Source organism: Columba livia, chromosome 4 (assembly GCF_036013475.1).
Source record: "Columba livia isolate bColLiv1 breed racing homer chromosome 4, bColLiv1.pat.W.v2, whole genome shotgun sequence".
NCBI lineage: Eukaryota > Metazoa > Chordata > Aves > Columbiformes > Columbidae > Columba > Columba livia.
The window spans coordinates 24,347,462-24,362,295 of record NC_088605.1 but is presented as its reverse complement, the minus strand read 5'-3'; the positions used below and the strand labels follow the sequence as shown (position 1 = coordinate 24,362,295).

General features: G+C 41.5%; 2 protein-coding genes across 5 annotated transcripts in view; one reads left to right on the top strand and one right to left on the bottom strand.

Annotated features, from left to right (window-relative positions):
• The first annotated feature begins 1,071 nt into the window (after positions 1–1,071).
• Positions 1,072–7,575, top strand: LOC102090750 (toll-like receptor 1). 3 transcript variants are annotated; one of them, XM_065062619.1, is made up of 4 exons: positions 1,072–1,535; positions 2,343–2,517; positions 2,899–2,987; positions 4,073–7,575. In XM_065062619.1, the coding sequence occupies exons 2-4, from the start codon at positions 2,483–2,485 to the stop codon at positions 6,601–6,603; spliced, it is 2,655 nt and encodes an 884-aa protein (XP_064918691.1). In that variant the 5' UTR covers positions 1,072–1,535; positions 2,343–2,482; the 3' UTR covers positions 6,604–7,575. The 3 variants fall into 3 exon arrangements, with proteins under 3 accessions (XP_064918691.1, XP_064918693.1, XP_064918692.1); XM_065062620.1 differs by lacking the exon at positions 2,899–2,987 and having other exon boundaries at positions 1,076–1,535; XM_065062621.1 differs by lacking the exons at positions 2,343–2,517; positions 2,899–2,987 and having other exon boundaries at positions 1,073–1,535.
• A 3,097-nt stretch (positions 7,576–10,672) lies between these two features.
• Positions 10,673–14,834, bottom strand: part of KLF3 (KLF transcription factor 3) — a 28,335-nt gene continuing 24,173 nt past the window's right edge. For both annotated transcript variants that reach the window (XM_065062642.1, XM_065062641.1), the window contains one exon: positions 10,673–14,652. In XM_065062642.1, the coding sequence (XP_064918714.1) occupies positions 14,471–14,652 (182 nt within the window). In that variant the 3' untranslated portion in view covers positions 10,673–14,470. The remainder of the gene's footprint in view (positions 14,653–14,834) is intronic.

The window sequence follows — 14,834 nt, the reverse complement described above, 5'->3', positions numbered from 1 at the left end:
TTACTAATGCTACTAATAAGAATAGAGAAAATAATACAGAATAAACTAAACCAATATTGAAAGTCTCAACAACTGCAGAGCCGGCACCCAAAGTCCTGGATTGGACTCTGCAGACAACTGGAGCTGGATTCAGTCTCTTGCTAGGCCTCATGTTTGTAGGGACGACTAGCGAGGTCCTCTCCTAATGTTGGCCATAAGCAAAAGGGGAAAAACGGACAAGATCCTTGTGATCTCCCACTTTTATATGAAGTATTCATGTGAATGGAGTGTTATACACAGTTGGTCAGTTTCTTGGTCACCTGTTTCTTGTTGCCCCTCAGGAGATGTGAATCTGTGTTTATCAATAAGTTTGGATTCCATTGCTATGTTTACCAAAACATGGACCTGGTTCTCCAGGAAAATGCAGCTAATATGAAGGCTTTAGCTGACAGGCAAATTCACTTGTTTTTTAACAAAACCAGGACAATACTTCATGATTTTAATCTTAAAATTCATTAAGATGAAATAAATCTTCATTCATTTATTCATCTGAGCTTCTTTCTTGCTTACTAATTAATCTTACTGGAGCGTACTGTATTAGTTTGGAGGCTTATGGTGGTGAGATATTTGGTTTTGGTTATTTACATCTGCCTTTTCCATGCACTCACGCTCCGTTGATTTGCTCACTAGGCTCATGCCCCTGTTCAAAATGCTAATTGAATGTCTGTGTTATTGAATTCCTCCATCCCCAGGTTGCCCTGTATTGCTGTATTCTTCATGGCTTCTTTATAGCTTTCATATCATCGAAAATGTTTTCTATAGTTCATTTTTTTTATAATATTTTGAAGGAAGCTACAGTGTGGGGTAACCCTGATAACCATCTGAGGCAACTCTGGTTTAAAGTTGACTGACCTGTAGAGGTTTTGAAGTGTGCCAGTTTGCCTCTGTTAGCAGCTCCTGAGATCTAAGCTTTCACCACCTGTCAATGTGCTGCACAACTTATTCTGCTTGCTGAGGAAAATAACTCAGCGGGGTAGAGCTCTGCTAGAGGTTTTGATATGAAGTCGACAGTGAGGGTTCTGCTTCCTCTTTTCTGTGTATGCAAAAGAGGAGATGCAGTTGATGACTTTCTAGAACATCTGTGTAAGTGTTAGAAGCAGAGATGAAATTAGATATGCAGAAGTATTTAAACAGTCTTGCCTTGGTGAATATTCTCTACCGCAGATAGGTTGATTTCATCCTAAAACACACAGTTATGTAGATATCAGAGAAGTAAATTCATTTCAGGTCTGGACTGTTAAAAGTTTCCTTTCATTGTGCTCTTAATACCTGCATTGTAGGGAAGTTTCATTAATGCTTAGAATTCTGTAGCTTATATTAGAAAACCTTGTTCTTTCTACTTTCTGAAGTAGTAAGTATTAAGGGGTTAGCAGCTCATGTGAGATTTCCCAGCTTGAAGATTACATATGCTTGAAATTCTGTTTTGAGGATGTTAACCAGGTATGCAGAGGACTTTTGCTGGTTCTTCACTCAGACATGAATTCCACGGACAAAAGGTAGGTTATATTTGCTCCATTATTTACATTTTTTCTTTTTGTTATATATTAAATCTCAGGTACTGGTGTTTCTTCATTTTTGGAAGATATTCTTGCATTTTGAAATTTCAGTGAAAATGCTCATCTGTATGTGGAATTTCAACAAAGAAGAAAAAACCATTTTGTTCAATTTTCATTCTCAGCCAACTCTAATTTAATACCTTCATAAAAGAGTGTTGGAGTCATAACTGCTAATCCTTAATACTGCTTTGCTAGATGTATCTGCTTTATTCTTTGACTGTGGTACTGTTCAGTGCTATACAGTGTGGATCATCCCTTGTCACAGTGTATATAGCATAGCATGTATGGTAAATTCATCGAGTGATTGAATGATTTAGGTTGAAAGGGACCTTAGAGATCATCTAGTTCCAACCCCCTGCCATGGGCAGGGACACCTTCCACCAGACCAGGTTGCTCAAAGGTTGCCCCAGAGCTGAACACAGCACTCCAGGGGGGGCTCACAAGAGTAGAGTAGAGGGGGAGAATCACCTCCATCCATCTGCTGGTCACACTTCTTTTGATTCAGCCCAGGAGACAGTTGCCTTTGTGGGCTGCAAGTGCATAGTGCTGGGTCAAGTGGAGCTTCTCCTCAATCAATACCACGAAGAATTTCTCCTCAGGGCTGCTCTCAATCCATTCTCCACCCAGCCTGTATTTGTGCTTGGGGTTGTCCTGGCCCATGTGCAGGACCATGCACTTGGCAAATTAAAACTCCTCTGGCAATGAAGCACGGACAGAGAATATATTTCTGCATTTTTCTTCCTTCAGAACGTTTGTTGCTTTGTTCCTGATGTGCCTGCTGTCCAGGGTGAAGTTCCTCCAGATAGTTCCAGATCAAAGTTTATTTGATTCAAGAGGTTCTTTACCAGCCTGGACTATGAAGAACAGGGTCAGCTGCTCTTTGAAGGATGCTGGATCAGGTTTCCTCATCTTGGTTCTTCTTGTGAGTGATACTGTGCTTTAACCAACTGTCCTAGCTTTATTTCTATTCTGTGCTCAGACACCCTAGCACAACTTTCTGAAAACAGAATCTGACCTCTCAATTGGATTTTATTGAGGCTGAAATCTATACTTTACTGATTTATTCTTGTATTTCTTTTGGTAATATTAATGGCACATATTTTTCTTGCTGAATTAAAAGAAATCTTGCTTAAGCTTGGTAGGAGACTTGGAGGGGAAGGGATGAGTTTTGATACCAGTCAATCAAATTATTAGGGACTAACACATATTATAACCTAGAACTGAAAAAATAGGCTTTTTATTTTTATTTAACAAAAGATTACACAGGTGCAGAATTTTAAAACTTTGTGTATTTTTTTTACAGACAAAATCAGCACAGGAAAAAAATTGGGGATGTTTGTCTTCTGAAACAGTTTATGAGTTGCTCATACTTGAGGTTGTCTGCATGTTGTGGTAAATGCTTGACAACAGGAGAGTAATGCCCAGGTCACGGTTTTTCATGATAGGACTAATGCTTCTCCAAACCTATGTAGGCTATTGATAGACACGGCCAGATATTAGTTCTGCTGGTGCATTTTCTATATCCACAAAATCTTTCCCTCCCTGGGTTTTTTGATCCTTAGAACTGGATTCATTGTCCCTCACGGTTTCTAGAGATGTTCCTTGTCAAGTTGCAGCCATGGGGTAATTTGGAAAATGTAGGAGATTTCTTAGGGTACCTAGAAAATCCTGGAGTCTTTGGAAGTGCCAGGTGTTTTCTCTCAGATTTTGGGTACCACTGCTTCATACACAGTGTCCGCTCATGCTGTGGTTTTCCTGTTTGTAAGCTTTTGGCCAGATTGGCATTACAATATTCCTGAGACGGTACAATGCCTCCTCAAGATTCTTGGCTTACTGGTAAAATGGACCTGTGTGTCTTTGCACTATAGCAAAGACAAAGCTGATCAGCTTCTCTGATCCGCTGATCCTGAGGGGGTGCGTGGCCATGCCCTGGTGTTTGGGCTGTGAAGAGGAATATCCTTGGGCTCTTCTGAAAGAACTTGCTTTTGCACCAGTTCCTGTGAGGGTCCATGGAGCTTTTGGAGGTCTGTTCCCAAATGTGTGTGGACATGGGGTGTATGGAAAGAGCAGATCAGAGGCTTGCTGGGGGTGTATGGAAAGAGCAGATCAGAGGCTTGCTGTGTTCTCCTTTACTCCTAGATGCATTGAAGTCAGTTCGTACAAGTTTTGTATTTTTTGAGGTTGTTGAGAAATTTGTATTGCTTAACATTTTTTTTTTTTTTTTTTTACATACCACTGACTGTATTTCACTCATTATGAAGGAATTAATTTCCATTTAACTGAGAAAATAAATAGCTGGAATTAAAGAATGGGGAGGGGGGGTGTGGTGAGAGAAGGATTGATAAGAATTTAGAACAAGACCATGTAAAAATGAAATTTTTATTACATAAATTTTGTGTTGAATTTCATTTTAGCAATAGAAAGTGAACTCAACAGTTCAACAATTTCAGCAAATTCCATGTGTTTTCTTTTCATAGGGCTGGACTCATCACTGAGACATACTGAACAGAAAACAAAGATATGTTTAAAAAAGATAAACCTGGAAATCATAATGAGACCCCTTACAAATATCTATGTCTTTGCTAGTGCCTTTATATTCATGCTCTGGAATAATATCCAGCCAACTGTGGAAAATGAATTTATTGCAAATTATTCAAGCAGTTTGCTAACTAATGTTCCAAAAAACATCCCAGTCCATACTCATATATTAGATTTATCACATAATAGGATCTCTGGACTTAGTATCTCAGAGTTTATTTCTCTTTCTGATCTTCAAGTATTAAATCTTTCTCGTAATCTAATTACGGAGCTTGACCTTAGTGTCTTCATTTATAATGAAGATTTAGAATACTTAGATTTATCTCATAATAACATTTTGAAAGTTTACTGTCAAACTCTCGCAAATCTTAGACATTTAGATATGTCTTTCAATAAGTATACTGCCCTGCCCATCTGCCAAGAATTCAGGAACATGTTTCATTTGGAGTACCTAGGATTAAGTGCCACGGTGATACGAAGGTCAGACTTCAGGTATTTCACACATCTACAGCTGCACACTGTCTTCCTAACCTTAGAAGACTTTTCTCTATATGAGCCTCAGAGTCTGACAGCCTTGAACACAAGGACCCTTCACATTGTTTTTGCAGCAAACCGGAACTTCAGTTTTCCCCTCTTGTATGATGGAATGAGCACTTCAGAAAACTTAAAAATAGTTAACTTAAGATACACCTCGAGCTACAAAGATTTCCCTTCTCCTCATTTAACACTTCTGAAGAAAATCAAGACAACAGTTCTTATGCTAGACACTGTGGACTTACAATGGCCCATCATTTTGCAAATTTTCCTGCTTATTTGGTATTCACCTGTGGAGCATTTGACTGTGACAAATTTGACTTTTCGGGGACCACTGGAGGGGCTGGCTGAATACGATTTTCTGCCTTTATTAAACTCTCTGAAACAATTAATCTCTTTGGATGGCTCCATGAAAGCACTAACTTTGGAGCATGTTCATAATAAGGTTTATTATTTCAACCAGGAAATTCTATACAGACAGTTTTCGGAGATGAAAATTGCTAATTTGACAATATATGATGCATATATGCCACACATGCTCTGCCCCAATAGAACAAGCTCATTTCAGTATGTAAATTTTTCTCATAATGCCCTGACGGATGAATTGTTCCAGAATTGTGGCACTCTGACAGATCTGAAATACCTTATTTTGCAGAGGAATAAATTTGAGAGCCTTGCCAAGGTAAGCTTCATGACCAGCCATATGAAATCACTGAAATATCTGGACATGAGCAGCAACTTGCTGCATCACGATGGAGCTGATGTGCGATGCCAATGGGCTGAGTCTCTGTCAGAGCTGGACCTGTCCTCAAATCAGTTGACAGATGTCGTGTTTGAGTGCTTGCCCGTCAACATCAAAACCCTCAACCTCCAAAACAATCAGATCGCCAGCGTCCCCAGGGGGGTGACCGAGCTGAAATCCTTGGCAGAGCTGAACCTGGCATCGAACAGGCTGGCTGACCTGCCGGGGTGCAGCGGCTTTAGTTCTCTGGAGTTCCTGAACACAGAGATGAATTTGATCCTCACCCCATCTGCCGACTTCTTCCAGAGCTGCCCCAGGGTGCGGGAGCTACAAGCCGGGCACAACCCGTTCAAGTGTTCCTGTGAACTGCAGGACTTTTTGCGTCTGGAGAGGCGGTCTGGGGGGAAGCTGGCTGGCTGGCCGGCGGCGTACCTGTGCGAGTACCCGTCAGCCTTGCGGGGAACACAGCTGAAGGATTTCCACCTGAGCGAACTGGCTTGTAACACGGCGCTCCTGCTGGTGACGGCTCTGCTGCTGACGCTGGTGCTGGTGGCTGTCGTGGCCTTTCTGTGCATCTACCTGGACGTGCCGTGGTACGTGCGGATGACGTGGCAGTGGACGCAGACGAAGCGCAGAGCTTGGCACAGCCGCCCCGAAGGGCAGGAGACCGTTCTGCAGTTCCACGCGTTCGTTTCCTACAGCGAGCGCGATGCGTTGTGGGTGAAGAACGAGCTGATCCCGAACCTGGAGAAGGGGGAGGACTGTGTACAACTGTGCCAGCACGAGAGAAACTTTATCCCTGGCAAGAGCATTGTGGAGAACATCATCACCTGCATTGAGAAGAGCTACAAGTCGATCTTTGTGTTGTCTCCCAACTTTGTGCAGAGCGAGTGGTGTCACTATGAGCTGTACTTTGCCCACCACAAATTATTCAGTGAGAATTCCAACAGCTTAATCCTCATTTTGCTGGAGCCGATCCCTCCGTACATTATCCCCGCCAGGTATCACAAGCTGAAGGCTCTCATGGCAAAGCGAACGTATCTGGAGTGGCCAAAGGAGAGGAGCAAGCGTGCCCTTTTCTGGGCAAACCTGAGGGCAGCTATTAGCATTAACCTGCCAACATACTTTGAAGCAAATGAGGAGGAGAGTGATGTTACTTCTACTAGTAGTATTAGTCAGTATGTGAATAACTGACTTGACTGTCTTACATTAAATTGTGTTAATAATTTTTAATTTTTTTTACAGTGTTCCCAGCTTGTAGCAAAATGTAGTTGTGAAACATATGGAAATCGCTATTGCTTATTCTAGTTGTGAAAGTACTCAGAAATCTTCTGTAGTTGCCTATCATCAACAAAGAGAAGGAGATAGAAATTTTCATAGCAATTGCACTTATTTTTGTAGACTTGGGTTACATTTGTTTTGTTTTGGACTTTTCCTATTGAAATCCAAAAATAGTGGTTGGTTCAGTGTCATCAGGACTGTCAAGGCATGCATTTGATCTGTGTTCTGACATGGGTGTTGTTGGGTTAGTGTGGTAGGGATCTGCTTCCTTGGGTTTAACTGATAATATAAAGAAGAAAACTCTTGTTTAAGTCCCTTCCTGTACCTTAGCACAGTAGATGTCAAGGGTACACTATCCCTACACCTTCAGCCTATTTCTCCATCCTGGAAACCTTTCCCTTCATCACAGAGACTTTCCTGGGTAAGAGCTGAAAGTTGGAGCCATTAAACCCTGGTTAATATTCTTCCTTTGCTTTACTGAACATGCCCACTTGCCTAGATTTACCTACCAAGTCATGATTGCATAGCATTTGCTGTTCCTTTACTTCAAAATGATAGTTAATATCTGAACTTATGAAACTTCTATAGAATTATAGTATTACTGCTTTCTGCTATGATCATGGAAAGCTTGTTTTCCCTGTTTTGTAAAACAGAGAAGCTCGATGTTTGGAGGTGAATCGCTTTTTATCTCCAGACTTTCACTGAACTCTGTTACCTTGCCCTTTTAATCAGCAGGTGCTGAGGGTCATCATGCAGGTAAAAATCTGCTAAAATGAAACTGATTAAACTAATTGCATTTGTTGGTAGGAGACATCTAATCATTTGCTGTGCTTGGATTTAATTTGACAATCTAATAAACTTCTCATTTTTCAATCTGTAACTAAATTTCCTGGTGTCATTTCACTGGTGATGAGGAGCTGTGTAATTATACTTACAGCTTAATGGAAATGCAAAGCCCTCTGGCTAGCACCATGAGCAGCACACAAGGTGAGTGAGCCAGTAAGAAGATGCGATGCTTGACACTTACAGAGGTGGCTGACGGAGCAGCTGCCAGATGTGTGTGGTAGCAGCAGATGAAGCTGTGGACGGGAAGCTATGGGAGAGCTTCCTGGTGTCCAGGGGTGCTGAGACACCACTGTGCATCCACCTGGGATCTCACATTAACTGGGTTTTGCAGTAGGATGCTACATGCCTGGCTCTCAATGTAGAGCTTTGGAAAGGAGGGCTGAAAATCTCCATTCAGTCTTAATTTCAGGTGTTGGGAAGTTGGCTACTGAATTCTATGGTAACACGTAACTGAGATGTCCCCCTTCCCAAAGCCAGAACCAAGCTTTCATTGTGTATCTTACAAAGGCTGCTGAGCCCTCAGTACTTCAGTGGTGGATATGTTGTGCTTAGAAGCAGGTTACTGACTATGGGGGGAGACGTCCAAAGACACAGAGCAGCTCCTGCTCTGCAGGAGCTCCACATCAAGGAGGCTTCACCCTACCCGGAGTTACTCGTGCTTCATGGCAACCCAGCATGGTGGCCAGAGGCACTGGGCACAGCAGGGCACTGCCGCAAGCACATCTCAAACCCCGTGTGCCATCCGGCCAGCCACGGCAGGCTGCGAGGCGCTTCCCACAGATACAGTGGTGTTAAACCTGGGGCTGCAGCCTGAATGCACCACTGGAGCTGGCACCTTTCCTTCTTAACAGGTTTTTTCCCAACCATACAGCAACCCTCTGGGTGCAAGTTCTTTACTTCCTCCGTAGCATTGCTCTCTGCTCTTAGGCAGCCACATGGCTAGACTTTAGTGGCTTCTTAATTTCAGCTACAGCCAGAGTTACATCTGTCTATAATTTAAGGATTGTGCGCTATACAGCTCTCAGGTACTTAAGGAACTGTTCAGTCACAGGGGCCAGTGCACATCAAGGAGTTTTGATGCCTTTACCTCTGTGCTCTACAGCAGAGGACACTACCAGAAAACCTGTGCCCCTCCTTCCTGAAAGACATTGCTCCTCTCAAGCGTTACAGTGAAAGGATGTGATGAGCATTCACACTTCATGGCAATGTTTTAATGGGCAGATGTTCTGTCCTGTTTACTAGACAAGAAAAGAGGAAGTAAAATTTCTCAAGTCAGGCTTTCTGGTCTCTGTGAATATAATGCATCAGCAAACTGGGTTTTATGTCCTAAATAATGCACAGGGTCTGGGCTGTGGAAGAGTCTCTCATCTGTAAGACTGTTTTGAAACCTAAGTTGCAGATATGTGTGAAAGGAAGAGTTTCTCAAGCTTGCCATGTATATTGTTCTAGGATATTAACCCTGTAGCACTCCTTTATACTTTGTCCTTTGTAGCTCACAAATCTTTCATGCACACGCCAAGTACTTCAGTTATTTCCATACTGGACACTACAGCTGCTTAAAATATATTTCTGAGTTCCTTTGCGGATTCTCTTTTTTTATCGCTTGTTGGTTGGAACTTCCATTTTCTTCTTCCCTGAAACTCTGTTTCTCTTCAGGGGTTACATAAAGTGTTGATGAGGTCTGGGTTTGCCGCAACGTAGCAAATGCTTGTCTTCACTGTTTTTTAGGCGGCAATACGCTGCTGAAGATTTTTTTAAAAAATGTGTTCACAGAGTTGCTTCTTGGGAAGAAGTTTGCAAGACTTTCAGGACATGGATATCTACATTAACTCCTGAAATATTGTCATAAGTCCATATTTGTAAAACTGATGTCAGGTGCCGCTCACTGTGCTCACAGGCCTGGAAGCACACATGAAAGCAACATTGTGTATCAACTTTATTCGTGTTCGGCCAGGCCATACTTTTAATTTTAGAGGATATGTTTGAAGGGGTTTTATGGCTAAAAATTGCAGCAAAGACACAAAGATAAGTTTTGAATTCTTGCACAGATTTCTGTACATGACAGGATTTCCCTCAGTGACAGAAGGTAAGACAGAGGGAACAGCTTCATTTCTTAACTACAAGAGAAAAAAAAATTCTTAAATCACAATTTCCAAGTTTAAATTTTGCCTTTTTTTCAGACTAAGGGTGACACCCAGTGGCCCATTAAATTATTACTGTTTCCTGGAAATGATATTTCATGCTATGACACATACAGCACATTTTTGCCTCTTTGGACAACTGGAACAGAGCATCACGGGTGCCCAGCAAGTGTGTGTGTGTGAGCAGACAGGGCAGGAGGAGCCTCATCCTCACGGCAGCTCCGGCACTGGGCCAGTGGCTACGACTCTGTCCCCAGTGCCATCGGTCCCCCCTGCTGAGCCGGCTGTGGAGTGTAGACACTGACTAGTTCACTGGCGAATGAACCTACAAATCAACAGTGCGATGTGAGCGCAGACTTGTGCTTTACAATGAGCAATCCTTCAAGCGGGAAGCCAAGAAATACAAGCTGGTCATTTTCTCACGTTCTGTTTGCGGGGTTCTATTTTTACGCCTCTTTAAGTTATACCTGCTTTCTCTTCTGTACATCACCATGGCATTGTGGAGGTGCTCACCAGGCTGATCTGCTGGGTCCCAAGCAGCAATGGACCAACATTCCGATGCGATTAGCTCAGCAGGAATGGAAAGTGTTGAGAGATGCATAGTGAATTCAGCTGGGCTTACCATTTTAGGCATCTGAAAATGTGTGAAGAAGTAAAAAATATCCTTTGCCAGCTCTGCACATCATTGTCTCTCAGCAAAGCCTGCGGGTGTGCCCATGGATGTGCTGGCAGCCGGTGTTTGCACGCTCTGCCTGGCACCCAGCCGGGGAAAGGCCGAAGTGACAGTAAGTGGAAACTCACGATTGGTTCTCCAGACCCCCCAATGGACTAATTAGAATGCCCTAATTAGAAGTGAGCAAACTATTGTTGCGGGTTCACCACCAAATGCAGTGCTGGGCACAGCCGGAGCCAGCCAGGACCCCTGGGCACCCCCCAGCCCCCCAGCTTCTGCCATTGCTCGTTGTCGTACAGCATACGATGACGTGACCACAAACAATAGTCTGAGGGTTTTATTAACAAGTATAATACATAGGCCTTGTATACTAAATATAGTATGAGAACTGTACAGTACAAATCTGTGTTCACAGTTGGACATGACAAAATGTCATTACTGAATTCCCATTGGACTACCAAAGTAGAAACAGTGAAAGTACATTAAACGTTCACATCCTCAGTAAGAAAAGATTACCAAAATGTCTCCATGTTTGCAAGTTATAGTAATGCATGCTAGAAACCTTTAATTACCCTTTCAGTCTTATTAGCTTATAAAATATATTACATTTTATTAAAAAATTTCTGCATAGTTTATACAAGTATTAAAGGTAACATCCCTGCTATATTTGCAGGTAAGAGATGCTAAGCAGAAAGATACTTTGACACTCTAATATTTAAAATACAATTTAAAAAAGTGCTAACATCTGTAAAATACAATGAAAAATGGTGTAGCCCTCTTAAGATACGTAAAATGCTTTGTAATTTTTTATAGAAAGGATTTGTGTTCATCTACATGCTGCTAACCTTGACAGAGACAACAACGTTTTTGGGCAAGATGTGGCATTGGAAATATGACTGCAGAATGACATCTATATTTAAATAAAACCACACACAGTAATACCTGCTTAGCTTTTTGCAATTGTCCTAGAAAGTACTAATTCATTATAGTCAAATGGCTTAAACAGGCACATTTTAGTATAACAGTATTACCTGTAACACACTGCACAGTGCAATACTGCTAAGGAAAAAGGTGAGCTTTTTAAAATACACACATCCAGTAGGATTAGGGTTTTCTGTATGTATATCTAAACTGGCTTCTCTTTAGGGCAAAGATGGATGGACTGGTTTTAAAAAGTATTTAGTTGTGTATATTTAAAAATTATGAGATACAACTCAAATAAAATTTTGCTAAAATGAATCAATGAGTCAGCTGAGCTGTAAATGCACATTTTTAGCTGAAAGCACCTTCGTGACTTTTTTGACACCCCACAAAAAGACACCACAGACACACATGAAAAATCCTGTGAGGCATTTACATGAAATAATCTCAAAGATTTAAATTTCTGTTGTCCTAAATCACAAGGCACACAGATAAACACATTTTAAAGTTCTATTGAATCTCTACCGTATTTCTCCCCAGCATTACCAGAGATATTTTCAAGAACAAGGTACATAGGCTAATGAATGAACATAGCAAATAGCCTAGATTAAATTCTCCAAAGTAACTCTTAGTTAAAACGAAGTTTTGCTTGTAGGGTACTTGATTTTATGTTCCTAATTTAAAAATAAACCAACCCAGCCCCCCAAAAACAGCTTAAGATATCAAACATATTGTGAAAGCCTTAGAAGAGAAATAGAACAATGGAAAGAAATGTTCCTTAAACACCCCAGATTTTATGCATTTGCATTTGTTAAGATAAAAATGGGACCAGTTGCCATTAAGCAGCTTATTTTTATAGGATCTCATCTGCTTTTTTCTATGGAATATAATGGAGAATTGTTTTCATCCCAGGATACTCCATATCTGTAGACTTGTGACTGGTGCTACAGGGGCTCCGCGCAGCCTCAGGGATGTGTCTGCATTTCTGGAACTGCCATTAGAACCCAGACCTTTATGAAGGAGGCCAGTTCTGCTACCACTGACAGCAAGAACATCCAATGAAAATCCTCATTCTAGAACAGCTGCTCGTGAGTATCATACTCTTCCCTGCCAGTTTCTCAACATTAGCACCAACCCAGCCCACCAAAAAAAGCCCAATTCATGTCCCAGGTTTTTCAGGGGACACATCTGGCACAATGTCCCTCGGTCCTAGCAAAGTGGTGAGATGTATGGGGCTGTAACAGAGCACACAGACCTTCCTCACAAAAGCTTTGCAACAACGTTCCCAGCCCTGCTTTGCAAATCCCCATTCTCCTGTTTGTAGAGCACACGTTCAGGGCTCTACTCCTCAAATAAAATTGCCTGTTCCATATTCCCACACATAACGTTTGTTAAACAACTGGGATAAAGCTATTTCACAGCAATCACTGTAGGATCATCTTTCTCCAGTTAAGTACAGATCCTCTAATTGTACAGGTACATGGACGTCAGCACGGCAGCTGGGAAACTCCTCTCACCAAGGGAAGGCTCCTTGCACTCAAGTTGTTGCACCTGCAGGATTATTTCAGTTTGCTGTGGGACTCCACAGGAGTTAGCAGCACAGCCCACCTGCTCCATGAGCTCCAATATACCCACCTGCGGGCAGACACTCCACCTGCCTCCTCATGGAGAATTTAGTGAAACTCCTCCTTCTCTCACCTCTCCCTTTTCCAGTGGGTTTTTCCAAGAGAAATGAAAATTGGACTTCGGTATGTTTAATTTGCAGGGAATGGTGTTTGCCTTACGTAGGGGAAATAAGAAAAATGCAGTAGTGCGTGAAAGCCTGGAGAATTACACACCGTTTCCTTGCAGTACCACATAGTCTGCCAGCTAATAAAGAAAGAAACCTCCCAGGCTTCAAGAAACAAGAGCATCCCTAGGGTTGACTGCAGGTGGTTTGAATTCAGTTTATCTATCAAGCTGTTTGCTAACTGACAGAGCAGTGAAGACTTGCTGATGTGACCTTTTAATGCAATAGGCACATCCACAGGAAAGCTTTAGCTACCTACTGTTGAGAGACCACCGGAGTCACAAATCAGAATTATCAAATGGATGATGTAGTATATGTTTTTATCCAAAACAGATGCATGACTCAATTTGTCATCAGAAGTGCTTCATATCTGATGCTATCTTCTCATAAAAATCTTGTGGATTAATAATTTTAAATACTGTAGTGTATTAAAGTGGCACTCATAACAATACAGTTCAGAGCATTTTTGATGTAATGATTGCTATTCTCTGAGGTACAGCAAAGAGAAAAAATTACTTAGAAGCAACGTAAGGAACTGAGTGTAGAGGGATAATCTGTATTCCTGAAATGAGGTGTGGTAGGTTTCTATGGATATCATTCAATGCCATGTCACAGGAGAGTACAGTGTGTGCTCCATTCATACGCTTGCACAGAAACCAGACATACAGTGTCACACAAGGGCTTCATGGAACAAATCCACCAGGACATTATGCAATAAAACCAAGGACGTATACTACACTATAATACAGAGGACAGATGACATTGGTTTAGATGCACAATATTATGTATGGATCAATTCCTGACAAGTTTTCTTCTTGACTGGAGTAAATGATACTCTGACTCAATCTTTCTGTGAAGTAATTATATTGCTTAGATTTATTTCTACAGTGTTATTCACTGTTTGGGCAGAAGGGATTTCTAAATCAAGTGTCTTTCTAAAACTGTCATATTAACCATCTTGCAGAAATCAACACGGTTGGGAGAGTCCATTCATTGCATTGTTGAGTATAAAAAGAGAGTGTATCCTTAACAGGGCACATAAATAAAAGTCTCTGGCAAGGACTAACATTTTTGGATATTCAATAACATTTACTACTTTATCAGTATATGCTGGGTTGATTATATGAAGAAACCAACAAAAGCTGTTAGTTTACAAATTCCATTATTCACAATGGAATACATTAAACATACTGTCTGCAGAAAGGGTTTGCTTAGCATCCCTAGGAAAAAAAAAAGTGTTCACATTCTTTAGGTCTGACCCGTGGCAAGGATATAGAAGGGTTAGATAACATCTGTTACTGACCATACATAAGCTTTTAATGGTATAAACTCAGAGATTCAGACCAGCTGAATCCAAATTAAAATGTATGTGTAAAAAAAAGTGTGACAGGAGTCAGGGACAGAAGACATTCAGACTAGCATGTGGCGTTTTCTGTGAAGAGCAAGATGGTCCGAACGTGAAAAGCTACGGTCACAGTCTGGGCACTGAAAAGGTTTGATTCCTGTGTGCTTGCGGAAATGCCGCGTTAGTTCATCGGAACGAGCAAACTTCCATGTGCATCCCTCCCAAGTGCATTTGTATGGTTTTTCACCTGGAAAAAGAAACACAGAAGCGTGCATTTAAGACACAGACACATCAGTTAAATATCTGACAGATTTATCTTCTTGCCTTGTCAAATTTCAGCAAGTACTTTAATGCTTATTCAAAAAGCCTCCAAACAGCACTGGGCTGCAGAGTTCTCTGTGCTAAAAACTCTGTAGTCAAAGTCAATAG

Excerpts from the sequence above, each read along its gene's own strand:
- LOC102090750 (XM_065062619.1), top strand. The coding sequence starts at position 2,483 with ATGCTGGATCAGGTTTCCTCATCTTGGTTCTTCTT. Across the intron at positions 2,518-2,898 it reads TCCTCATCTTGGTTCTTCTT|ACAAAATCAGCACAGGAAAA; the intron begins GTGAGTGATACT and ends TTTTTTTTACAG. Across the intron at positions 2,988-4,072 it reads GAGGTTGTCTGCATGTTGTG|GGCTGGACTCATCACTGAGA; the intron begins GTAAATGCTTGA and ends TTCTTTTCATAG.